This window comes from Macrotis lagotis, chromosome 2 (genome assembly GCF_037893015.1).
Source record: "Macrotis lagotis isolate mMagLag1 chromosome 2, bilby.v1.9.chrom.fasta, whole genome shotgun sequence".
NCBI classification, from domain to species: domain Eukaryota; kingdom Metazoa; phylum Chordata; class Mammalia; order Peramelemorphia; family Peramelidae; genus Macrotis; species Macrotis lagotis.
In genome coordinates, this window is record NC_133659.1 from 325,310,414 (window position 1) to 325,336,716 (window position 26,303).

At 44.5% G+C, this 26,303-nt stretch overlaps 1 protein-coding gene across 3 annotated transcripts in view; it reads left to right on the forward strand.

The window, feature by feature from the left end:
* Positions 1 to 26,303, forward strand: part of ABTB3 (ankyrin repeat and BTB domain containing 3) — a 284,630-nt gene that overhangs the window by 207,377 nt on the left and 50,950 nt on the right. For all 3 annotated transcript variants that reach the window (XM_074226775.1, XM_074226776.1, XM_074226777.1), the window contains exon 4: positions 18,968 to 19,120. In XM_074226775.1, coding sequence (XP_074082876.1) covers positions 18,968 to 19,120 — 153 coding nt within the window. The remainder of the gene's footprint in view (positions 1 to 18,967; positions 19,121 to 26,303) is intronic.

Below are 26,303 nucleotides of genomic sequence, written 5' to 3' on the forward strand. Positions count from 1 at the left end.
AGGAATTTTTAACCTGGGATCCATAGACAAATTTCTAGCGGTCTTTAAACTTGAAGGGGGGGGGGGGATGCATCTTGATTTTCACTTATCTTTAGTAGTTCCTTCAATTACGATTTTTCAAAAATGTTTCTGAAAGGTCCTTAGGCTTAACCGTACTGCCCCAAGGGTCCATAACACAGGCCAGTTAAGAACCCTAGTCTAGTCCAAGCTCTCATTTGGTAAATAAGAAAATGGAGACTCAAAAAGAATGGGTGCTCTCAGCAATGTCTCGTGTCTTCCCTCTAAGATGGCACCCAGAATTTCTCGTTGTCTTTGGCTGTGACACATTTCCAAAAGTAGCCTGCAAAAACTCCCTAAGCCCCTTCTCTTTGGAGCTTGACCTCAACTGGGCTGATGCACAACTGAACCAATTAACTTCGTCTCTGGAGGCTAGTGAGGAAGTAAACAGTGTTTCCCCTCTCTGTGGGGGAGACCCATAGACAGAGTTGCATGCTGGGTTTGGTTTGCTTTTTCTAATTGTATACAACATTCTCTTTTTTACCCCATATACCCCATATACCTTAGGTCCCGAAGCAGCTGGAGTGAGGAAAGCGCTATTTCCCACAATCAAATAAATGGCGTGCATTCTCTATAATATACATGGGTTCATCATTGAGTCAGCTTACCCCAGAATGATGCTGGCTGGGATCAAGTGAGATAAAATATACAGCTTGGCAAAATTGTTCTATAAATATGAGCAATTATTATAACTATTATAATGGTGAGGCACCTAGCTGACGCACATCACTTGGACATTTCATCTTGCCTTGTCTGTCAGCATCTTTCCGACTATCTATTTCCTTGTTCTCCATGGGCCCATTCCGGTGGGCCATCTTTTCCAGGCTCATAGCTGCCCTGATTTCAATTCAATGGCAGTGTTGGCCAACAGAGGACTAGAAAAATGATACAGTCCTCACTGTTGGGATGATTGGTGCCTTTTCTTTCAATTTCCTTTCCTAATGCAGCTCCATAGAGATCCCCTAGTTTTGACTCTAAACTTGTGACTCTATGCTTTTAGAAATCTAACTCACTGATTTTGACCTTTGGATTGGTTGCTGATTACTTTCCTGATTTCTGGAATGGGATCTTATCCTTATCCAACACTCTGTTTCCCTGTCCCCGAGTTTGGAGCTCTTGCCAGTGTTAATCTGGTAATTCCCAACACTCACCTGTGCCAGCCTGAACAATTTGGCAGATTCTTCCAAGATTCATTCATTCATTCATCCCACACTCCCTGGTATGAGCTTCTTGCCCATAGTCTTCGACACCTTCATTATGATGTATCCAAGCCTGGAATCATGGGTGGCCTGAATCACCTCTGGTCCTTTAACTTTGTAGGGCCAGCTTTTGGCCCAGTAACTGAGAAAGTCACTTAGAAAGTATCTAATAAACGCTTCTTGGTTGATTAAATCCATCATTCAATCAATAAACAATTATCAGATGCCTACTATGCACCAGGCACTGTATGTTCTAGAGATTGTAAAGTCCAACGACCTTGTTTTACAGCTATCTAGAGAGGTTAAGTGATTACCTGAGGTCTTTCAGGGTGGCAGAAATAGGATTTGAATCATGGTGCCCTGACTACCCATCCACTGTACCATACTTCTCCTAATACAAGGCTATTGTTTCCTTTTTTATTAACATCATGACTTCTTTCAGAGTCAGAATTCTTTAGAGTCGCTGAAGTTTTAGGTGGGTTAGTGTGACGGAAAGAACAGTGAGGACATCTGGAGCCTAATGCCTGACTCTGCCAGGGACAAGCTACAAGAACTGGGGCAGATGACATTAGCAGAATTTTGACATCTAGGGGACACCAACAGAGCTCTGAACCTAGACAAAAGAGGCTTTGAGTTCAAATCCAACTTAAGACAATTAGTAGCTGGGTAGTGCTGGACATGTCATTTAATCACTGCCTTCCTCAATTTCTCCAACTCCTCTTCCTTCTTCCTAAGAAACTTGCAGTCCTTAGAGGGCAATATAAATGGTAACCGTTATTTTTTTAAAGATTTTATTTTGAGTTTTACAATTGTCCCCCTAATCTTACTTTCCTCCCTCCCCCCACAGAAGGCAGTTTGTCAGTCTTTACATAGTTTCCATGGTATACATTGATCCAAACTGAGTGTGATGAGAGAGAAATCATATCCTTAAGAAAGAAACAAAGTATGAGAGATAGCAAGATCAGACAATAAAATATCAGGCTTTTTTCTAAATTAAAGTTAATAGTCCTCGGTCTTTGCTCAAACTCCACAATTCTTTCCCTGGATACAGATGGTATTCTCCATTGCAGACAGCCCCAAATTGTCCCTGATGGTTGCACTGGTGGAATGAGCAAGTCCATCAAGGTTAATCATCAAGGGCTAACTATTATTACTGTGACTCTCTTTAAAGAAGCAACTTAATGTTTCTACATTCTCTTCAGTGACTGGAAGTCCAGACTCAAGGACAGAATTGATGCATCTTTTGTAAACCGATCTTTAGTCTTCTCATCTGTAAAATGGGGGAGGAAGGAAGTTTACAAAGTTTGCCTAGCAATAGAGAGAGTCACAGGTATATAATGAATCCAATCGATGCTCATTTGCCTAGTTCAATGATTTTTTTTTAAATGGAGCTAATGACTGCTCCATTCAACAAATTAAATACTATCAACATTTATTGAGTAGCCACTGTGTGTCAAACACACTTCCAGGCCCTGGGTTGATAAGCTTAGATAAGATATTGTCTGCAACCAGGAGGGGCTTCCTACAGAAAAAGGATTTGAGCCTAGTCTTGATAAGAAGTCAGGGAATCCTGGAGCAGCTAGGTGGCACAGTGGATAGAGCGCTGGCCCTGGAGTCAGGAGGACCTGGGTTCAAATCTGGCCTTCGGACACTTAATAATTACCTAGCTGTGTGGCCTTGGGCAAGCTGCTTAACCCCATTGCCTTGCAAAAACCTAAAAAAACAAAGTCAGGGAATCCAGGAGGCAGCAATGAAGAGAGAGGGAATTCCAAGCATGGAAAATACCTGGATTGGGGAAATAGTGTTTGTGTCCTAGTCTTAAAGTAACCAAAATCACTGAGAGGGTCTCTTACAAAGCCAATATGCATCAAGGGCTGGGACTTGAACTCAGATCTCCATAGTCATCTCTTTCCACCGCAGCATGATGGCTCTCAGATTGGTCATACAGGTGCCATTATATCCATTTTACAGATTAGCAATCCGAGACACAAAGACTTGCCCAGGGTCATACATCAAGTCTGTGTTAAGAGGCCAGATTTCAACCCAGGCCATCCGCTATCCACCATGTCTTAATAGTTCTCAGACTGGTAAGACAAGTATCATTATCCTAATTTTACAAATTAGGAAACTAAGGCACAGAGAAGTTTTGACTTGACCAGGATCACACTACTAGTAAGGCATTAGGGGTTGGACTTCAGTAAACCCAGGTTTTCCTAATCCCAGATTCAATTTGCAATCAACACAAACATGTTTTCTGAAAATTAGATGGAAAAACTGCATTGTTCTTTGGGTAATGGTTTGAATAGAGACCTATATTGAAACTCCAATGGGGGGGTGGAGATTAGATGACCCTAGAAGACCCCTCCAGTCCTTTATTTTTCTCATGTGCCTGTGTTGACCCTTCTGAAAGGAGAATCATGTACCTTCCTCCCTCCCTCCTTAGGCTTTTTTTTCCCATTTAGCTATTTTTTTCTGGAAATTTCTGCTTTCGCTTTTCTGTGACTCTGGCTAAAATCAGAGTTCCCTGGCAGAGGCTTGCTCTCTCACTTCTAAATCTCATGCATAATTTATATCCTGGAATTGCAGTCTCCTGAGACCCATCCGTGTATCATTGTCATGCCCTCCTTTCAATCTGGTTACTTCAAAGAGGCAGAGTTCACCTCTAGTCTAGTCATTTTAATTATCTTCCCATTACATTTTCAAGTTCCTGTCCCCAATCAACAGACAACTGAATTCTAGATTTGGGTACCAGAGGACTTGGGTTCAAGTTCCAGCCTGAACAATTAGGCCCCCATTAGAATAAACAAATATTGAAGACTGTGACTATTTTTTTGTCTCTGTGTGGCTGGCACTCAGCAGATGGTTAATAAATGCTCATTGATTGGTTGATTGGCTGAATTAGAAGCACTGTAGATCTTGGCTCAGGGATGTTGTAGAATCAACTGCTATTCAGTTCTGGATTGGCCTAGATCGACCCCCTACTATCTACTCCCAATTGGTTTCCTATGGATAGATCTCAGAAGGTCTATGAATTTAGATGGGAAAAGATCTTTACTGCCATTAATGTTGAACAGAAATTTAGCTCTTTCTTCATTTAAAACCATAATTCTGAGAAGGGATCCCTAAGTTTCCCCAGATCCAGAGAGGTGCATGACACAAAAAGGGCATTGGATGGTCTCTAAGACCCCATTAAACCATCTGTGTGTAACTGCAAAGACCTATGGAAATATGCATCAGAGAATCGTAAAGTCATAGGTTTAGAGTTGGATTGGATGCTGGAGGTCACCTAGTCCATTCCCCTCATTTTATAGTAGAGAAAACTTGGGCTCATTGACTTGCCTGGAGTCACCCTGCTTTTAATGGTAGAACAGAGCCCCAAGCCCAACTCCTCTGAGTCCAGCAAGGCTGGTTGCTCTCCCCTTTCCTGGCTGCCTTTCTTCTTTGTCCTCTTATGCCCACCCCACCCCCTCAATTCTCCAAGGAACCTCTTTAAGGATCATTGATGGTAGAGTCAATGACCACCATTTTCACGTGCCCTTATTCACTTAGATGCTGACTTTAGTAGAAACTACTGCTCAGCATTTACCGAGTCCTTGAGCAACATTTTTTTTCCATTGGCTTATGTAACCATTCCCCGGAGACCTTGATGTTCTCTTTATGAGTGCGGTCTCCATTTTCAGGGTAAAAGGACTCATCCTTTCCTCCAAAGTGCCCCCAATATTCAATGGATGCAAAAAAAGTTCCCCTCTTTTTAGCCAGTGTTGGCCAATTAACATGTCAGGAAGACAATGTGGTACCTTAGAATTGGAGTTGGATCTGGAGTTCACAGACTGGGAGGAACCTTAGAGGCCATCTAGTACAACACCCTCGTTTTACAGATGAGGAAACTGAGACCCAGAGAGATTAAGTTCCTCTCCCAAGGTCGTATAAATTGTGTCAAAGGTGGAATTTGAACTTGGGTCCCCTGACTCTTGTTCCATTGCTTTTTGAAGAGCCAAGCTCCATTGCCAGCTCTGTCACTTACTATCTGTGTGACATCAGGCAGCATCCTTCTCCTCTCTAGGCCTCAATTTCTTCAGCTGTAAAATGAGAGGACTAGACTAGATGATCCCCAAAGTTTCTTCTACTTTAAATCCTTTACTCTGAGCTATGATGTGTGCTTAGTATAGTGTTTGACCCATAGTAAGGGCTTAATAAATGAATTGAATTGAATAGATTGACTCCTTCAAGCCTCAGTTTCCTTCTCTGTAAAATGAAGGGATTAGAAGAGATGATCTAGATTTCTCTCAGGCTTAAATCTATGATTCTGTGATTTAATCACCATAAGCTTTTCTTGTTTTTTTTTTTTTACTAGTAATCCAGTTTTGATGGTTTGTTTCTTGGACAGTAAAGGCAGATGCTGCTGATCTTGGTGTAAAGAGGACAGGTGATGGGGAGGCTAGGGTGTGTTGAACCAATGACTCCAAATCAGAACTGCATAGGGTTCAAATGATAGCTCAGACATTTACCCATACTTTGGTAACAAGGTTGGAATCCACTTTTTCCAATAACTCTCTGTGGCTATATAGTCTTTCCTGTCTCTGGACCTTTGTTTCTTCATCTGCAAAAATGAAAGAATTGGAGTCTCCAGAGCTCTCACCACCTCTGAAGCTTATGCTCTAACACTAGTCATTACCATGGTGTCCCTTACCTGTATTCTGCCTGTTGACAAGATGATTATAAGGAAATCTCTTGAGAAACCTAAGAATTGGGAGGAGCAACGTAGCATAGTGGAGAGTGTACTGGAATTATAATCAAGAGAACTGGGTTCACATCCAAGCCCTTCAGACTTACTAGCCATGCGACCTTTGGCAGACCTCTTTCGTAAACTCGGGATCTCATTTTCTGCATATGGAAAAGAGAGGGTTGGAGTAGCTGGCTCTAGGGGGACTTGCAGCTCTAAATCAACGAAATAATGATGATTCAAATTTAGAAATGCACAGATACAGGTGCCCTAGGTGACATAGTGGATAGAATATCAGCCCTCCAGAGAACCTGAGTTCAAATATTGCATCAGACATTTGACCCTTACTTGCTGTGTGACCCTGGGCAAGTCATTCATTTAACCCCAATTGACTCATGAAAAGAGAGAGAGAGAGAGAGAGAGAGAGAGAGAGAGAGAGAGAGAGAGAGAGAAACAAAGAAAAAGAAACAAGAAATGCATGGATAGAATCCCTAAGTATTAATCTATGGAAGATCTGCTCCACCTTTCCCAGAATAAAGGATAAACAGAGAAATTTTAAAGGGAAATAACAGAACCAAACCTATTTTAATATTTTTAAATGGCTCCAAAAAGTAATAGGTATTTTGTGACTATAATTTTATATTTAATACTATCACCATAAGATTCTATCATCTCAGTGAACAGGCTTAAGAGGAAAATGTGACTGACAGCAGAGTGTAGGGTGGACAGAGCCAGACACAGAGCACACCACCAAGCACTGGGCAGGGGAAGTGGTCTAACCCTACCCAGACAAGCCTCTAGCTTCCTAGCCATCTCCATGAAGTGCTCCCCAAAGGTCAGAGAAAATAGCCAGCCAGATGCCACCTCCCCCCTTCAAAGTCTTCCTTGACGCCCCATTTAGGGTCCCCCCAGTCAGAAGTGATTGTGTTCGCCTCTGAATTCCCATTCCAATTTGTCCATCTCCTCACTTCAGTCCTATTCGTGTTACTCTGGCATGTGACTGATTTCCCCTATTAGGTTATTGGTCCTTGGGGTCAGGGACTAAATAATGTTTATCTTTGTATTTCTATCAGGACTCAGCATAGAGTGGTTGTTCGGTAAATGTTTGCTTGTGTGGTTGAATGCACCAAGGGTTGATTGAAAGAGTAAACAGTGGTTCACTTCTGCAGTGGCTGAGGCTCTGGTTTAAGCTCTGGGGATATGACTGATCAAAAAGTGAGATGCTTCCTGCCCTCAGGCCACGTACGATCCAATGAGGAATGCAGTTCATTTAAGTGAACTCTAGAGAAGGGAATTTCAGTCTGGGGAGGCGGAGAGATTGTGATTTCCAAGCTTCATTGCAGGGTTCTCCCTTTTATTGAACCCCACGTGTTCCAGACCAGTTGGACTGGTCTGTCTTCTCTTCCTTGAACCTGGCACTCCATCTCCCACCTCCAGACTTTTGTTGCATGTCTAGAATATAATTCCTCCTCTCCTGGGCTTCTTTGGATCCTCACATCCTTTACAATTCAATTCATGGGTTACCTTCTAAGGGAAGTCTTTCCTGATCCCCTTAGTTATTAGGGCTCTCCTGGAAGCCCTGCCAATGATTGGGTGGCAGCCTGAGAACTTGCTCATCCTGTTTTGAGGAGCAGCGGTTGTGTGCGTGTGTGTGTGTGTGTGTGTGTGTGTGTGGTGTGTAGCATCTGTGATGTGTGTATAATGTGGTGTTTGCAGTGTGTGGATGGTGTGTGTGGTGTTTGTGGTGTGTGGAATATGGTATGATATGTGTGTGGTATGTGCATGGTGTGTTGTATGTTGTGTGTGCATGGTGTGTCTATGGTGTGTGGTGTGTGTGTGTGATATATGTGTGGTATGTATATAGTGTTTAATGTGTGCAGTATTTGCAGTGTGTGTGTGTGTATGGTATCTGGGTGTGTCTGGGTGTGAACTCAATCACACATTGCCCACCTGGAGCTCAGCTCTAGGGCAACTCAGCTTGAGCAGAAATAGGGACCTGCCTTGCTCTCCTGGGCCCTGGATTCTAACTTTGCCAGGGCCATTTACCAGCCAGATAACTCTTGGGAGTCATTATTTCTTTTGAGACTGTTTCTGACTCAGTAAAATGAAATGATAAGAGTTCCACAATCTAGGAATGATTATCAGGGAAACATTTTGTGAGCCTTAAATCACCCTAGAATGGGAGTTATTCATAATAACCTGTCCAGAACAAAACAGGACCACAATGGCAGAAAATGGGGGGAAGGCTTTTGAGCAATCAAAATAGATGTCATGAAAATACAGTGGGGAAAAAAAGCTGTGGCACTGGGAGTCTGAGGGCCTGGGTTCAAATTTTACCTCTCACAATAACTACCTGTGTGATTTTGGACAAATCGTTAAACTCTTTGGATCTCAGTTTCTTTGTAAAATGATGTGTTTGCCTAGGAGGTCTCTGAGGTCCAGCTAGGTGGAGAAGTGGACAGAGCACTGCCCTGTTTGAATCAGGCCTTAGACACTTGATATTTCCTAACTGTGTGACCTTGGGCAAGTCACTTAACCTGACTGCCAGGCATCCAGAGCCATCTCCAGTTGTCCTGATTCTTATCTGGGCACTGGACCCAAATGGCTCTGCAGGAGAAAAGGAGGCTGACAACTTAGCACACCCCCCCCCTCACTCCAATCCAATTCAGGTGCTTGCCATGGCATCACCTCCTGATGTCATGGTCTCCAAGAATGAAGGACATACCTCACCTCTGAGGTTCCTTCTAGTTCTCAATCTGTGATCTTATGAAGCCTCTGCACCAGAGCCCATACACTTTACACATGGGAGGACCTTCTCAGGCCCTCATTCAAACCGATTTAATCTTATTTTATGTACACTTCTAACAGTCATCTGATTCTCAAGCCCAGAGAAGATTCAAAGCAACACATTAGAACACATTAGAAGATCCAGAGCGAAAGGGACCACTTAGACTCTCCATCATCCCAGCGTCCAAGCTCCATTTGGAGTCCTCTAATGAGTTGGAGTCCACCCCCTCCCTTCTCTCTCTTCCATGGAAGCATTGTATCACGAGATCACAAATTTGGAGCCAGAAGGAACCTGTTCCAACCCACCTTATTCCCCAGGGGGGCAATGGTGGTGAATGGAAGCCCATTCTTCTGAGTCATCAGTAAAAGACTGAATGATGTTTCACATCCCTTCTTTAAGGAGGTAAGAGAGTAGACATTTTAGAAAGATTTGTGTTGATCCCATCAAACCTGGGAGCATGGCAGAGCCTCCTGAATGAGATCAGTAATGCCTTGGAAAAGGTTGCCTAACTAGCCAACTGGAGAAAATGAGTAGACAAAGAATGCCTGTGGTCCAGGTTATCCTAAGTCTCTGGATGGGCTACCTATTGAGTTCCTCATTCAGTAGAGATCCTTGGACAGTGACTGGACCCACCACTCAACTGCTTTGGGCTATTGTAAAGGTTTTTATTGACTCCAGATGACTCCCAGCATGTCCTGGAGAATACATTTCATGTTTCCAAATCTGAGTTTGCAGCTCTATAAAATGAAGAAGTCGAGGGCCTTTCCAGTTGTAGAGCTATGATCCCTGCCTCTACCCCCCAAAAACTACAGAAGGACGAAAATAAAAGTTGCCCAGAATGGGCTGCCATCCTCACAAGAGGGAATGCCTACAGCAACAGAGTTGCGGATCCATGGATATAGTCATGTATTTCCATCCAAAATGCTTACATATTTAGAAAAGGCAGAGAGGGAAGAGTGTTTGAGACACTCAACCCTCAGGAATCCAAAAAGCTATCAATAAAAGCTCATTACTAAAGGTTTCCAGATGGCCCAGGTATTGCTGTGGTCCTGCCCTGCCAGCAGTGAATTCCAGCCATCCCTGAGCTCTATTTGCATGCAGATGGCACGTAATGACAGCGGGGATTGCTATGGAAACCAGTACTAAACATTTTCTCCTATCAATTTATCCTCTTTTCTGTCACTACCTATTTCCCTGGAATTAGCACACTGCTCAAACTGCTGTTGACCTTCTAATTCCTTCTTTCTAACCTGGAAAAGATCCAGAGAAAATAGTGGAGTTAAGAAAAAGTCTAGAAAACAGGGGCATGATTCACTTTATTCAGTCTTGTAAATCTGCACTGAACACCTTGGACATCTAGTTCAATATCCTCAAGAGGTCAAGTGATTTAAGCATGATGATGGAGAGGGCAAGGTCCCTAAGGGCCATCTAGTCCCATCCTGACTTTACAGATGAGGAAACTGAGTCCCAAATAGGCTAGAGGATCATAGACTGAGAGCTGAAGTCATTTTGTTCAATCCCCTCATGTTACAGAAGAAGAAACTGAGGCATGGAGTGGATAAGTAAGTGACTTGCCTATGGTTACAAAGCTAGGATGTATTAGAGACTTGATTTGAGCCTAGATCTTCCCTTCTCCAAGTCCATTGATCTCTCCACTACCTTGGAAATTGACTTTATCCAGTTCACACAATGGTAGAGCCAAGATTTCTTTATTTTAATTTTTTATTTTCGCAAGGCAGTGGGGTTAAGTGACTTGCCCAAAGTTACACAACTAAGTAAGTATTAAGTGTCTGAGGCTGGATTTGAATTCAGGTCCTCCTGACTCCAGGACCAGTGCTCTATCCACTGTACCACCTTGCTGCCCCTCAGAGTTAGGATTTCAATCCAGGTATTCTGTCTCTAGATCTATCACTCTTTTTTTGTTAAAGTTGTACATGCATTAGTTTTTAACATATTTATATATTATTCATGTTGTGAAAGAGGAACTAGAACTAAGGGAAAGAAAAATCCACCAGAAAGAAAGGAAAAACATAAAACAATTTTTTTTAAAGTGAACATAGTATGCTTTGCATTCAGATTCCGTAATTTTTTCTCTGAATGTGGATGGCATCGTCCATAGCAGGTCTCTCAGGATTGTCCCAGATCTCTGACCTACTAAGAGGAGCTGCATCGATCATAGTTGATCATCTCACAATATTGTTGTTACCGTATACAATGTTCTCTTGGTTCTGCTCCCTTCACTCAGCATCAGTTCATGTAAGTCTTTCCATTATTCTTTCTCAAAAGTAGTTCTTTTTTTGTTTGATTTTTTTTGTTTTTTGCAAGGCAGTGGACTAAAGTGACTTGCCCAAGGTCCCACAGCTAGGTTAAAGTATCTGAGGTCAGATTTGAACTCTGGTCCTCCCTCAGTGCTTCTATCCACTGAGCTTTCTGACTACCTCACTCGTGATTTCTTACAGAAGAATAATACTTCATAACATTCATATATCTTCACTTGTTCAGCGATTTCCCCAGTGATGGGCATACCCTTAATTTCCAATTCTTTGCATTTCCAATTCTTTGCCACTACAAAAAGAGCTGCTATGATTATTTTGGACCATGGGGGACTTTCCCCATTTTTTATGATTTCTTTGGGAGATAGACCTAGTATTGACATTGCTGGGTCAAAGCACATAATAGGTTGTATTGCTCTTTGGGCATAGTTCCAGACTGCTCTTCAGAATGGATGAATCAGTTCACAACTCCCATCAATATTGCATTAATGTCCCAATTTTCTTACATTCTTTTCAACATTGGTCATTGTCCTTTATTATCATCTCAGCCATTCTGATAGGTGCAAGGTGGTACTCATAGTTGTTTTAAGTTCATTTCTGTAATCAATAATGATTTGGAGTTTTTTTATATGACTATAAATAGCTTTAATTTCTTCATCTGAAAACTTCCTGTTCATGTCCTTTGACCGCTTATCAGTTGGGGAATGACTTGTAATCATAAATTTGATTCAATACTCTGTCTCTTTTAGAAACATTAAAACAGAAGCACTAGCTATGAAAATTAGTTCCCATCTTTCTACCCTCTTTCTAATCTTGAGTGCATTCATTTCAAGAGTGCAAAAACTTTTTAATTTTGTAGTCAAAATCCAGAGCCATCACTCTTGATACAAAACTTCTGCCCTATCTTGTTTAGAAGCTGAAGGCACAGTAACAAGCCAGACACTTTGGGAGGCACCATAGTGGATAAAACTCTTCCTGAGTTCAAATCCAGGCTCAGATACTCACTGGCTGGGTGACCTTGGACAATACTTAACCCTGTTTGCCTTAGTTTCCTCATCTGTAAAATGACTGGAGAAGGAAATGGTAAACCACTCCAGTATCTTTACCAAAAAATAGAGTCATGAAGAGGCAGACATGACTGAAATAGTTGAAGAAGAACATACCCAACTTTTGTGGTTTGCACTCACATATGAAGAGATACAAGGAAATCTCTTCCACTTTCCGCCCACCCCAGGTGGTCAATCCCAATCTGAAAGTCAAGGTTGTATGCAGGAAATCAACCCTATGCCAGACTGGCCCAGGACTGGAGGCCTATTCTGCTTGGCTCCACATCTATAGCCCCGTTTTTTACTTAAGTCTTCAAAAAGAGATGGAGCCCATTTGAACCTTCATGAATTCTCTGATCCAGAATCCCATCTCAGGTATCTTGAAGCAGACAGACTAGACCAGAGCAGTGGAATCCAACAACCAGAAATGATTCCTGTCTGGGGAATCAACTAAGGAAACCACAAATTGAACACATGCTCTATGTCGCATTGTATTTTTATGTATTTTGTTAAACATTTCCCAGTGACATTTGGCTACTTGTTGAGGAATTTTATGTCTCTGGGCCAAAGCAAAGATAAGAACAAAAGATAAAATTGCTAAATGTTGTCAGAGCTGTGGGACACCAAACCCATTATGGATCCTGGATCGTGGAAAACAGTTTGGAAATATACTGGGAAGGTCAGTAAACAATACATATATACTTTAACTTAGTGATGCCAGTCTTGAACATCTAACCCAAGGGGTTCAAAGACCCAGGAAAAGATCCTATATATGCCACATTTCTAGAAGCAATTTCTGAAAAACACTAGAGGGCAGGGTTGACAGCTTCACTTAACAGGTTTGGCCTTCCATAGCCAACAGGGTGGGTGAAAAGAATACAAGGTGTGGATACAAAATCAAAGTATCATAGATTTATAATTGGAAAGGCATTAAAACCCAACTCTCTCCTTTGACAGATGAAAAAAATTGAAGTATAGAAAAATAAAATGACTTGCCCAGGGTCCCATGGCCAGTAAGTGCCAAGAATTTGAACTCAGGTCTTCCTATGTCTGAATTCAGTGCTTCACCTACTATGCCTTAGTAGCAGGAAAGTCTTCCTATATTTGAGTCTGAACAACTTGGACAAGTCATTTAACTTCTCTGTGCCTCAGTTTCTTTATCTGTAAAACAAGGGAATGTGTGATAGGAAAAGTAGATGGATAATGACAAAGGAAAACAGGATGATCTCCTCCAAATGTCAGGAGAGAGGAAGATCATCATCAGTGAAAGTCCTCATAATAACCCTGGGAGGGATGCTCTTCTTCTTCCCAAATCACAGATGAGGAAACTGAGGCAAAAGGAAATTAAATGACTTGTCCAGAGTCACACTACTACTTAGTATCTGAGGTCAAATTTGAACTCACATCTTCCTGACTCCAGGCCCATTGCTGTCTACTGGACCCCCGACTACTCTGAATATCAAATGAACCTTCTGGGTCAGGCTTTAGGAGTTGACACGGATGAGTTGAACATCTGTGTCCTTGGAGGGACCTCCCACAATCACTTGTGGAAGTTGGTAGGCTTGGAGTCTTGGCTCCAGGTTCACCTTCTGCAGGAGTCCTCCCAGTTGCCCCCAACCTACCTTGAACTTGTTCATTATGGTAAAGAATAGGGTTAGAGATCTGCCCCTTCTCTGCAACTCCTGGTCATAGAACATTGTACTTGGGTCGCCCAGGTTAGAACAGCCAGCTGTGTCTGAGGCAGGGTGAATAGGAGAAGAGGACTTGAGGATGAGTTAAAGTGGAATTACTTCTGATGGGATTAACTGTGTGAGTGATGCCAAGACCTCTCAGCCTCAGTTTCTACATCTGTAAGGTTCAGGAGTTAAGATTCCATCACCTCGAAGATCCTTTTAAGCTCTAAGGCTGTGATGCCAGAAACCCAGGTCTTCCTGCTTCGAGCCTGGATATATATATCTCCACTCTTCCATGAGATCTCTCCTTTTGGTTCCAGGGGCATTTATCTGTTGTCTTTGCCATTAGAGTATAAGCTTGAAGGGGAGGGGCAATGCCATTTTGCCTTTATGGAGCCAATGCTTAGCCCGGAGCCTAGTATTTAGTAGGTGCTTAATATGGCCTTGTTGATTGGTTGGCTGATTTATGATGGACAGTCGTCCTGGATTCTGCAGCGGAAAGAATCTTACTTTTATACCCTTTCTGTTCCTCCTTCCATCTCCTCAGAAAAGAAAAAAAGGAAAGGAAAATAAAGAAAAAGAAAAATGTTTGTACCTGTGTGTGGATTTTTCCATAAAAAAACAAGGGAAGCAGCAAAGGATTTAATGAACTCGAAGGTTCATTGAGGTAGAAGTGATAGAAATAACAAAGTGACATCAAAGGAAGAAGAGGCAGTTTCTTATTCCACAGAGAAGCTAGGAGGATGCTGGGAATCAGGGGTTCAAGATCGCAGATCCAAGTATTCAGTGTCTGCCTTGGCAGAGGTGAACCCTGCACACACTGGCTGGGGTTTTGCTTTCTTGGGACACATCAGACACAGGTTCTGTGATCTAAGAAGTGCAAGGGGGGTCTAGGAGGGGCTGGAGCCCAGCATTGAACTTGAAAGACAGGTGCTGCTGAGAGGGAGGGATGTGAGATTGAGAAGGCAGGGTCAGCATGAGCTGTGTGTGTGTGTGTGTGTGTGTGTGTGTGTGTGCAGGGGGAAGGAAGGAAGGAAGAGAAGTTAGAGAGGAAGAGGAAATAGGAAACAGACCAAGAAGAAACAGGGAAAGAGGGAGGAAGAAAAGACAAAGGGAGAGGAAGAGGAAAGAAGGCGAGACACAGAGAGGACCTTTTTTCTAAGAGCAAAGTCTCCATCCTTGGGCTCAGGTAGGAATAAAATAGGCCAGCCTAAGGAAAGGCAGAACCTAGAGACTAAACAATCCTTCCCCACTTCTCCTCTCCTCTCCTCTTTCCCCCCCACAAGACAGATCAGAATTCTGCTGCCTCCAGATCAGAAGTCCCATGAGCTAAAGGACTCCTAGACAGGTGGTGGGAACTTGGTCCTCTCCCCATACCATGTTACTCTGCCAAGGTGTTGGGATGGTCTCAGGGCACGAGGTAAAGCTTCAGCTCCGTGTGTGTAGCTGAAGGCAGGGTGCACCAAGGGCCAGGCCAGCCCACATCTGAGAAGCCTGAGGGCTGAACCAGCCAGATGCAATGCAGCTTCCCGTCCCCAGGTATTTACCGTACTCCTAGGATGTCTTCGGGAGAAGTGATCCTCAGCCCTGGTCATCTCCGTATCCATTGGCACTGTATTCTGTCACTGTGAGAGGCAGCCAGGTGTGGTGGATTAAAGGACAGAGAGCAGTTAAGCTGGGCCCTGATCTGGAAGGGAGTGGGATTGTCACGTGGATTAGATGACAACTGAACTGGGCCTCTGAAGGGCAGGAGAGACGCAGAAGGGGAAAGGGCTGGCATTCTCGGCCCTTGGGATAACGGGAGGGATGCTTCGGGGACATTGAGCAGGAAACCAATCTTAACTGGAATCAAAGCTCAAGGTTCTTCAAGAGAAGACTAGGTATGGGGTGGGGGGAGGGAAGTAAGATTGGGAGAACAATTGTAAAACTCAAAACTCAAATAACACCTTTAAAAATAAAAAAAGACTAGGTAGGTAAGGCTGTAGGAAGAGTTGACTGAGCCCCAGGAAAATTGGGGGGGGGCAAAAAAAGCTCCGTGGAATGGGAGATGTCTTGGGAATGAGGGCATGGGCACGGCGGGTACATAGAGAAAATGTAAAGAGACAACAATAATAATAATAATAATGATAATGATTAGCGTTTGTATAGAGGTTTAAGGTTTGCAAAAGGCTTCACAGTTAACTCATTGCAGTAGTCCTGAGAGGTAGCTGCCATCATCATCCTCCTTTTGCAGATGGGGAAACAGAGGCTGGGTCAGGTTAGGTGACTTGCCTAGTGACACATAGCTAGTAAGAGCCAGGCTGGATTTGAACCCGGGTCTTCTGAATGCTGCCTGCTCTCTCTACAACACCAGATGGAGAAGTAGAGGGTAGACACCCATCCATATCAGGCTTTGCTTCCCCACACCTCACACCTTGAAGAACATTGATACATGATTGTGAGATTGAATGGAATCGCTTTGGCCTCCTTGGTAAAGGCCAGAAGCCTGGACCCGAGCTTCAGACTGCTCTGAGTTTCGAGAACAGCCACTAAGGCACCCAACAAGTGGTCACGCAGCCTCTTCTCTTGTTCTGTTTGGCCTCGGAACCTAATCTACGTCGCCAAAACCTCCCTCTGAGAGTCCCTCCTTCTGGGACTGGATTAAATGGCCTTCTTGTATTTGACCTATGGTCCGTTCCCAGGTCTGGGTCCTTGGGACTCACTTTCTTCATCTGTAAAAAGAGGGGCTTGTTCTGAATGGCCTGTGATGTCCCTTCAGCTCTACACTATCTTAGCAGAGGTTCTTCCCCTTCCCCAACCACTGCCTAGCCCATCGTCCTGGTCCTCCATGGGCCCAGCCGATCCTTCCTTCCCCACCCTACTGCCATTGGGGACTTGGCCCTGAAAGAATTCAGACAATGTACAAAATTGTCAAGCCCTGACAGATGCCATTTAGCTTTCTCCTTGCCTTCCTGCCCCACCTCATGGGGCATCAAGATAGAACAAGCTAGAACTAGCAGGGGATGAGAAGAAATGAGACTCCCTCCCTCCTGTTCCTGTGGGGTTGGAGGATATTTCCCAATCTGGACTAGCACCAGCCACAATGGATCACATCAGCAAAGTCACCTTTTGTTCCTGCCTTGAGAAAATTAGAAAGGAAAGGAAGAAAAGGCATGAAAGGAAAGATAAAAGGAAGAATAAGACGGGCTGGCACTTTGTTTTATAATGGGGACGTCTGCTGGGGTTGGGCCTGCTCTGGCCTTCTTAGAATACTGGCTTTTGAAGGAATGCATTAATTATTTAGCAAGGCAAGATATGCTTCAGAGGCCTAGGATGTATCAGCCTGGGTTTTCCAAGGGGTAGAGAAGAGCAGGACCTCTCCTTCCCACCCCCCAATGTAGAGTGCCAGTCCCTGGCACAGCACCTGTGGTCCAGACCCCATCCTTCACATTAATGATTCAATGAAAAAGCTATAGGATTTGGGCTTGGATCTGGTTCTTCCTGTTGTTCTCTTTGCAAGTTATAAAATTACTTAACTTTTCTGAGCCTCAGTTTCCTCACCTTTAAAATGGAGGCATTGGATTAGTTCCCTCCAGCTCTAAAGCTATAATTCTATTATCCTCTATTGATTAAGATGAGTGACTAGTCCAAGACTAATTTAGACTAAGTTAACCAGATTAACCAACCTAAAATTAATTTAGATTTTTTTTTAGTTTTTTAGCAAGGCAATGGGGTTAAGTGGCTTGCCCAAGGCCATACAGCTAGGTAATTATTAAGTGAATGAGGTAAGATTTGAACCCAGGTCCTCCTGACTCCAGGGCCGGTGCTCTATCTACTGCACAACCTAGCCGCCTCTAATTTAGATTTTTACAGAACTCTGAGAGGTTAAGCTACACATGGAGGTGACAAAGACAAGATCTTGAACGCAGACCACTGTGACCCTGAAGTCTTCTCTCTAAGTGTTAAACCATACTGCCTCCTTGTCATATGCCCTTGATGCATGTGCGCTGCTCTCTCCTGGCTCCCCCCAAAATCGCCTCCAAAACACATAAGGTTGATGTTTACTAGCCATGTGACCTCGGGCAAGTCCTTGAATGTAAACTGAGGGGGTTGGATCTAAAGGAATTTTATTTTATTTATTTATTTTTGGTTTGGGGCAAGACAGTGGGGTTGTGACTTGCCCAAGGTCACACAGCTAGGCTATTATTAAGCGTCTGAGGCTGTATTTGAACTCAGGTCCTCCTGACTACAGGACTGCTTGTTCTATCCACTGTGCCACCCAACTGCCCCCAAAGGGATTTTAGAAACCATTGAGTCCAACCACTCATTTTATAGAGGAGGAGCCAGAGGCCCAACAAGGTGAAATTACTCAGGCAAATATTGTAGAGTTTAGAGATCTTAGAGTCCATATTGTCCAACACCTCCATTTTAGAGGGGTTACCTGACCCATCCAAAGTCACACAGGCAGCATTAGGATTTGAAGTCAGGTCTTTCTTCCTATTTTAAGTCCAGAATGCTTTCCATGATACCACAGGGTGATAAGCAGATATAAACATGGATAGATGGATGGACAGATGGATGGATGGATGATGATGGATGGATGGATGGGATGGATGATGGGTGAATGGATGATGGATACATATGTATATGTGTGAATTTGTGTGTGTATATTATACATATAAATATATATGTCACAGAGATCAATGTGAGGTCAGAGAGTTCACACAACTAGGAGAAAGCAGGGAGCTGGGCCCTGGGAAGGAATCAAAGCAAGGTGGAGAGAAGCTGAAGAGAATTAGTGGAGAGAGAGAAAGAGGAAACCTATTTGGCAGGGAGAGAGGAAGCCCCAAGGCCAGAGGCAAGCTGTCTGCATTTCCAGAGAAAGGTATAAGGGCTGAGGAAGCAGCTGGGAAACCAGTGAAGAGGCAGGAGGAGGGAGGGGAAGGAGTGGGTTCTGTCAGAGCCACACAAGGGAAAAGATCTTTTCAGAATCCACTGTCTTCCGGATAGGCCGCATCTGTATTCTGCTCCCGGGCCTGAGGCCCACAGGGACCTTAGACAATGGAGCTTCAGGACACAGGGGAACGGGAGGCAGAGCACTAAGTCAGCCACCTGGCCCTAGGTCATCGCTGCCCACTAGGCTGGCCAGGGACAGCTGCTGGAGAACCTTCTGCCCAGACTTAGAAATGCCAGTGCTAACGGTCCCTGTCCACCTCCTGTCTGTTCCAGGCCTTTCCTTGTGCTGCCTCCTTTGATGGAATGGATCCGGGTAGCTGTGGCTCACGCTAGTCACCGTCGCAGCTCCTCCATGGACAGTGATGACGTCCGCCAGGCCGCCAGGCTCCTGTTGCCAGGCGTGGACTGTGAACCCCGCCAACTCAAGTAAGTCCTTGGCACCTGAGGGCATGGGGAGGAAGGGAAGGGATGGGACCCAGTGGCTGGCAGCCTCTGCTTGGTAGAAGCTGGCACCAAAGAGGATGAACCCACTCAGCCTCTGTTCGTTCCTGCCTGCTCCACAGCCTGCCTGAGCCTGTGCTCCCCCATTATCTAGCTGGGGAACTGGGGTCTGACTCACATGGCAAGCTTTCTCAAAAGCCAATTCTTGGGTCCAATGTCAGGGGGCATAGATTATTAATAACGGAGGGCACTTCAGGTTGGCAATAATCATCTCTGTATCCACTATCCTCCCATCTTTCGCTCCTGGAGACAAGTTTATAGGTGCTCAGATATTTTTCATCACCCCAACTGCTCATGAGGGTGCCTTAGAGAACAAAAATGCATTCAATATGAAGCAGGTTTCTTTGGTTTCTCCAAAATATAGTACAAAGGAGAGGAAAATTTAATATGAATATCATTTCTAGCCTGATGCCAATTTCCCTCTCTCCCCTCTGTCTGTCTCTCTTGTCTCTAGCTCTGTCTGTGCGTATGTCTGTCTCTGTCTCTCTTCCCTCTTTCTTCTATCTTTCTCTTCTGTCTCTGTTTCTATCTCTGTCTCTCTCTGTCTGTCTTTTCTTTTTACAATTGTCTAACAAAGCCCTTAGAGAAGAGATGCTCAGCCTGGAGGCTGAATGTGCTAGACCTCCGCCTTCTGGAATGCAAATGAGGGGGGTCCGTGGCCCCCAGGGCATCTAATCCACTTGAGTTTGTTCCTAGGGGCACTAAACAAGATTCTTGGCCTTTGACAATAGCAATCTGTCACCAGGGGATTTATTCCTAGGCTCAACTTGCCTTCCTTTGGGTCTGCCTGGAGACTCTCTGGCATTCGAATGAGGGCTCATTTCTCCTCAGGTGACAGATGCTTAAGTCTCTGAACACAAAGCTCTGGAAGCCATGCTTGGCTGAAGCTGTCTTTCATCTTAACTCGGTAGAGGGGGAAGGGGGCAGTGGAAAAAAAAAGCTGAATTTGGAACCTTAGAATGTGGGTGCAAATCCCAACCCAGAGTGACCCTGGGGTGGTCCTTTAATCTCTCTTGGATTCAGTTTCCTCATTTGTAAAAGGAGGAGGTTCAACTAGATGGGCTCTAAGGTCCCTCTAATGCCAGATGTAGGCACCTGTGGTCTCGTGAAGGAGGTGAAGTGACTCACATCGGTTTACCAATTTAAGGGTGACAAGGTTTTTTCCCCCCATAACAAATTTTGAGATAGGTTTGCAAAGCTATTATTCAGTTTGAGTGGTGTGCCAATCCCACATACTGTTATCATTCCCATTTTCCAGATGAGAACTGAGCCCCAGAGAGGAAGTGGTTTACCCAGGGCTACACAACTAAGAAGCATCAGAGGTGGATGGGAGCCTGTAATGATGGTCTCTCACTCCCATTCTAATGAGCTCTGTCGAAAGTTTTTCCTTTATGGGTGAGAACTAAGGTTCTGACCATTAGGATTGACTTAGCTGCCCTCAGAGTCACTTCAGCACGGGGCTCAATGGCTGTAGATTTTGAGGTGAATAATAGTGACTTTTGAGTCTGAGATGCTCTCTACACATCTCATTGTACTCCCTACCACAGCCCAGGGAGGTGAATGCCATGTTATTTTTATCCCCATTTTATATGGGAAGAAACTGAGGCCCAGAGATGTGAGTCACTTGCCCAGGGCCACACACACAGGAAAGGTCAGAGGCTGGGTCTCCCCCTGGGTCTTCTGGCTCCAAATCCATCATTCTTTCCACCATATGGAACAACAGTCCCCAAGGTTGTGGACCAGTCTCTTATCTACCACATTCCGTCTTTCTGGTCCCCCCATTCTGGGGGATAGCCAGGATTGGCAGTGAGGGGGCTCCAGAATGGATAGAGCACTGAACTTGAGTTCAAATCCCATCTCAAACACTTAATAATTGCCTAGTTGTGTGACCTTGGGCAAGTCACTTAACCCTACTGCCTTACCAAAAAAAAACCCAAATGAATGAATGAATGAAAATACCTCCACTGACCAACGCTGCCGGGTGATACCACACTCTTTTTAGCTAAAGTGTTCCAGTGCTCTTTTCAAAAGCCCCTAGCCTGTGACTGGCAGAAGCTTCTCCTCTTTGGCTTCCTATCACCTCCAGGCACCTCCAGGCAGAAAATGAGAGAAGTCTAGACTCTCCTTTTTGACAAGCTTTCTTGGGAGGGCAAGTTCCCCCCAGGAAGGATTCCATCTTTGCTTCTGGAGATCAGCCCCGTCTCAGCCAGGTACACTTCCCAGACCCCTTTTGGGGTCTTATGAAGACAAGAGAGAAAGGGATGATTCTGTTGTGTGCTGGGGAGGCAAGTCCGTGGTCTCCATGGCCTTTCCATGTGCCTAACCCAAAACCCAAATCCCTAAGCACGGTTGAGCTGTTGAAACCTCAGTCTCTGAGACACGTAAAACTTCTTTCATAACTTTTATATTTCAAAGTCAATTTTTGCCTCTTCTAACCTTCAGCTTTGTTGAGTCTCGGTTGGACAGACAGACCAAACCATTCTGAGCCTCAGTTTACTCCTCTGTAAAATGAAGACATTGAACTTCCAGGTCATTTTAAGCTCATCTATGACTCAGTGCCTCAGAACCCTACTGGTAAAATGAGGGGGTTGTACTTTGACAGTTCCTAAGGACCCTTCTGGTTCTCAGTCCTATAATCCTTGCCTGCTTTCTGTACAGACTTTTGATCCATGGGAAGAAAGTGACCTGAAAATGGCCCATCCCTCCTGCTGTGGTCCTGGCAAGTAGGAGTGAGGGCCAGCCCCGACCATGGGCTGACCTCTTTCCTCTTGTAATAAATGGCTCTCACCAAGTGCCTCCGCACTGTGGCACTCCAAGAAGGGGACTTTGAAATTGGTATTTGACCCTGGAGAGTTGATGGGGTTATTAGCTTATGTAATTACCCACCAGCTGCCAACCCTCTCCCTGCAGGGATGGAGAGGGGGCACAAAGTGGAGCAGGGGCAGAATCAAAGTCAAGTGCTCGGAGGGAGGCAGAATTCTCGGTGGGGCCTGTCCAGGGTGACCTTGGTCAGCTGCCTTCGCCCTGTTTCTCCTTTTCTCAGCTTCAAGAAGGTCTGGTGGAGAGGGTGTGAGTTTGTTCCCAGAGAGGATAATTGGTTGCAGCTGCAGAATCGCGGTTGATTAGGCGGCCTTATTGATCTTTGATAAAAATATCAAAAAACCCAAATCTGCTCACTCAGATTCCCTTTTTTGGTGCCTTCTATTTGAAATGAAACCGTGTCTTATGAAACCACCAACCTCACAAGAAGAGGAAATGTTTTCTCTGAAGGAGAGAAGATGGGGAGGAAGGGAGGGGAACAATGTCACTGACTGTACAAAGTCCTTGAGTTCAAAACCTGCCTTTATACGTTGTATATATATCTAGCTGTTTGCATGTTGTCTTCCCCATTAGAAGGGTTCTCTCTGAGTCCCCAGGAATTAGCCCAATATAGTATATATTAACATAAATGTTTCTAGACCAGTTGATGACAAGTATGACCTTGGGTAAATCACTTACCTCCCTAGACCTCAGTTTTATCATTGGTAAAATGAGGAGTTTGCATTGAATGGTCTCCTATACCCCCCCCCCCCCAGCTCTAGACTTCATGGGCAAAATAGGGGATGGGGGCAGGTACTAGATGTCCTCAGAAATCCCTCCCATTGTTAAATCTGATCTAATGAATGCTTCTGGACCTCAGTTTCCGTATCTGTAAAATGAGGGAACAGGCAAATTGTATGACTTCTGAGATCCCTTGAAATCTGCCTATGAATCTCTTAGAGTCTCAATTTTCTCATCTTTAAAATGAATGATGGGTAGCTAGGTGGGACAGTGGATAGAGCACCGGCTCTGGAGTCAGGAGGACCTGGGTTCAAATCCGACCTCAGACACTTAATAATGACCTAGCTGTGTGGCCTTGGGCAAGCCACTTAACCCCATTGCCTTGCAAAAACCTAAAAAAAAAATGAATGAGATAGGTTGACTAGACCTCTGAAGATCATCCTGTTCAGTCATGTTTGACTTGTGACCCTATTTGGGGTTTTCCTGCCAAAATTCTGGAGTGGTTTGCCGTTGCCTTCTCCAGATGAGGAAATTAAGGCAAACTGAGTGACATGACTTGCTCAACTGGTGTCAGAAGCTAGATTTGAACTCAGGAAGAGGAGTCTTGATAACTCTCTAGCACCACTTAGGTGGCTATCTCAGAAGACCTTGCCATGGCTAAATCTTTGACCCTGTGGTCCTCCACTGACCTTTGGTTGCCTCATCTGTAAATGGAGAGGAATGGGTTCGATTCTAGCTCTAAATCTGTTCTGCGATGTATCTGCACTTTAGTGAACCTTGGACTGCTCTCAGGAGATAGTGACCATGGTCTCCATCTCTACGGCTGATGAGTTCTGTGACCCTCAGGGTAATAATAGTTGGGTGTTGCTTTGGTTGATCAGTCAAGCATTTATTTAGCACCTCCTATTTACACCAGGCAGTAGGAGTAGGAAGAAAACAAGAGAGTGCCCTGCCTTCAGTGATCTCCCAGGTCTCAAAGTAGATTCCTCAGAGCAGCCTGGAGACAAGCAGTGAAGATGTTAGTGTTTTCGTTTTAATGCCTCCCAAAATGGCAGAAGTTAGATTTGAGCCCCTGCTTTCTTGGGGTCAGGTGCCCTGAGTTCAGATCTCGGCTTTGTCACTTACTAACCTCAGTTTCTCCATCTGTAAAATGACTTAGGTTGGACCCTTTCAGTTCAAAACCTGAGAGTCTTAAGTATACATCACTGTCTCCCTTATTTCCCTTCTCTGGATCTGTTTATCATCTGCTCAATGAGGCAGGACTGGATGACTTTGAAAGCCCCTTCCGGTCAGGTTGGCCTTGGAGAGAGTGTCCAGCCCTGTCCCAGGACCTGAGTGTTCTCATTTGTAAAATGAGCAACTCACTGGACTCAATGATCTCTCCTGTCCTCTCCTGTTCTACATTTAGGATCTAATGCAAGGTGCCAGGCTACAGATGGCAGACACTGCCAGTCACTTCTCTGGAGGCATTCTGATTTCTACTTTGTGCCAAGCAAAGCCAAGAATAGGCTCTTACCAATTCAGACTCAGTATCGCACAACTTTAGTGGCATCCTCAGAATTCATCGCCGGCCTCTGCTTTCCCAAGAGGAGAAATAAACTCATGGGCAGATTCTGGGAGCAGGAAGAAGAGATAGTTCAGCATATAGGAAATACTTAATCAGTGTTTATTGATTAATTGACTGTACCCAACTGTAGCCACCAATCAGACATTCATGAAGAGCCTACTGTGTGTCCAAATCAGTTGGATTTAATGAGCCCTTATGAGTCCCCTTCTATTATATAAAACACAGAGGGAAGTGCTAGGGCTACAGAGTCAACACCCCATGCTGGCTCTGCCCTTTAGGATTTTATATGGAATCCAACATTTAAAGAGAATAATTTATAACTGATAATATAATATAATATATAGCATAACATAATATATATTTGAAAAGGGGGGAGAACTCAATGTAGGGGGCCACCCTGCCTTTTCCATTTCACTCAAGCCACTGTTCCCAGCTCCACCTACCCCATAGGAGAACTGAATTGTGACCCTAGAACCACCATGAACTCTGATAGCCCCAAAATGACCAGAACTGGCCACAGCTCTTCCTTTACTGCCCCCCTTCTAATCTTTTATCTCCCTTTCTCAGGGGCATGCACAGGCTTAGTGAATAGAGTCCTAAGCTTGGAGTCAGGAAGCCCTGAGTTCAGGTTCAGCTTCAGACACTGACTAGCTGTGTGATGGTATTCATCTCTCGATTATGCTCAGAGTTGAGGACAGATAGTTCAGCTGGCAAGTCCTTGTCCTTGTCTTTCTCCAGATTTGGATGCACCCTCAGCACCCTGTGGATGATCCAGTCCTTCCCCTTTACTTCAGAAGGTCAGTTCTTAAGGTTGAATATCCCCAAGCATATTGCTTGGGATGACTTCAAACCTCCCAAGAGCACCAATAGAAAAGCAGCTCCCTTCCCTGGCCTGCTGGCTGTCCCCTTGAGTGTCCTTGTCCTCCAGATTTGGATGAAAACTACAGCGCCCCGTGGATAGCCCAGTCTGGGCAGCCTCCACAGAGACATCGGTCCCTTCCCAACATCTATTCACTGAGTTCTGACAGCCTGGCAGTAACCTGGTGTCCGCTCACCCTCCCCTTCTGCCTCTACCCCCAGGATGCAGACACATTGGCACCTTCTGGATAACCTGGAAACTTTCTTCTCTTCCCCATCTTCCTCTCTCCTTCCCCAAGTCACTTGACTTAAAAGCATCAGGGGTCCAGAGGGGCCCTTGGAAGGAACTGAGATCTCTGGGCTTCTTTGATCACAGTTTCACAAATATTTTGCACCCTTCCCCTCCAGAGTGTGAAAAGCACATCACAAAACCATTCAACTGACCTGTGTCTTTGGTGACCTCTCAGCATCCTTTCAAATGAGGGCTCAGAGTCTGGCACCGATTCCATTTAATTTCTTTTTTCCTTTTAAAATTGATTTATTTTTCCAACCACATGCAAAGATAGTTTTCAGCATTTTGGTTTTTGGTAAAGTTTTAATTCCATTTAATTTCACGGCCTTTATGGACTGGCCGTTATGTTCCAGAGGGATTGTGCCTATCAAGACAAAACTAAAACAACCCCTGCCTTCAAGGCAATTATGTTCCACGTAGCCCTACATCTGCTCCAAGGACATTTTTAAGTGTCCTCCAGGAGTTTACATTTGACTGAAAGGAAACATAGCTAGGCAAGATCTCAGAAGACAGCTAGTCCAGGCCCCTTATTTTACTGATAAGGAAACCAAGGCACAAGGAAGTGCCCATGGATACATGGGGAGTAGGTGTCAGAGATGAGATTTCAACCAAGCCCCTCAAATTCCCAAGGCAGCTATTACACCCTAGATTAGTACAGGACAGACAGAAAGATGGATTAGAAAGTGATGTGGGGGCTAATGGGTGAAGGGCTTTAAATGAGGAACACTGGTGTTTGTTTCTAGTCCCAGAAGCCTCAGGGAGCTACTAAAGCTCCTTCAGTAAAGGAGGGACATGCCTTATGAAGATCACTTTGAAAGGTCTGTGGATGGATGGAGCAGAGAGGGGAGAGA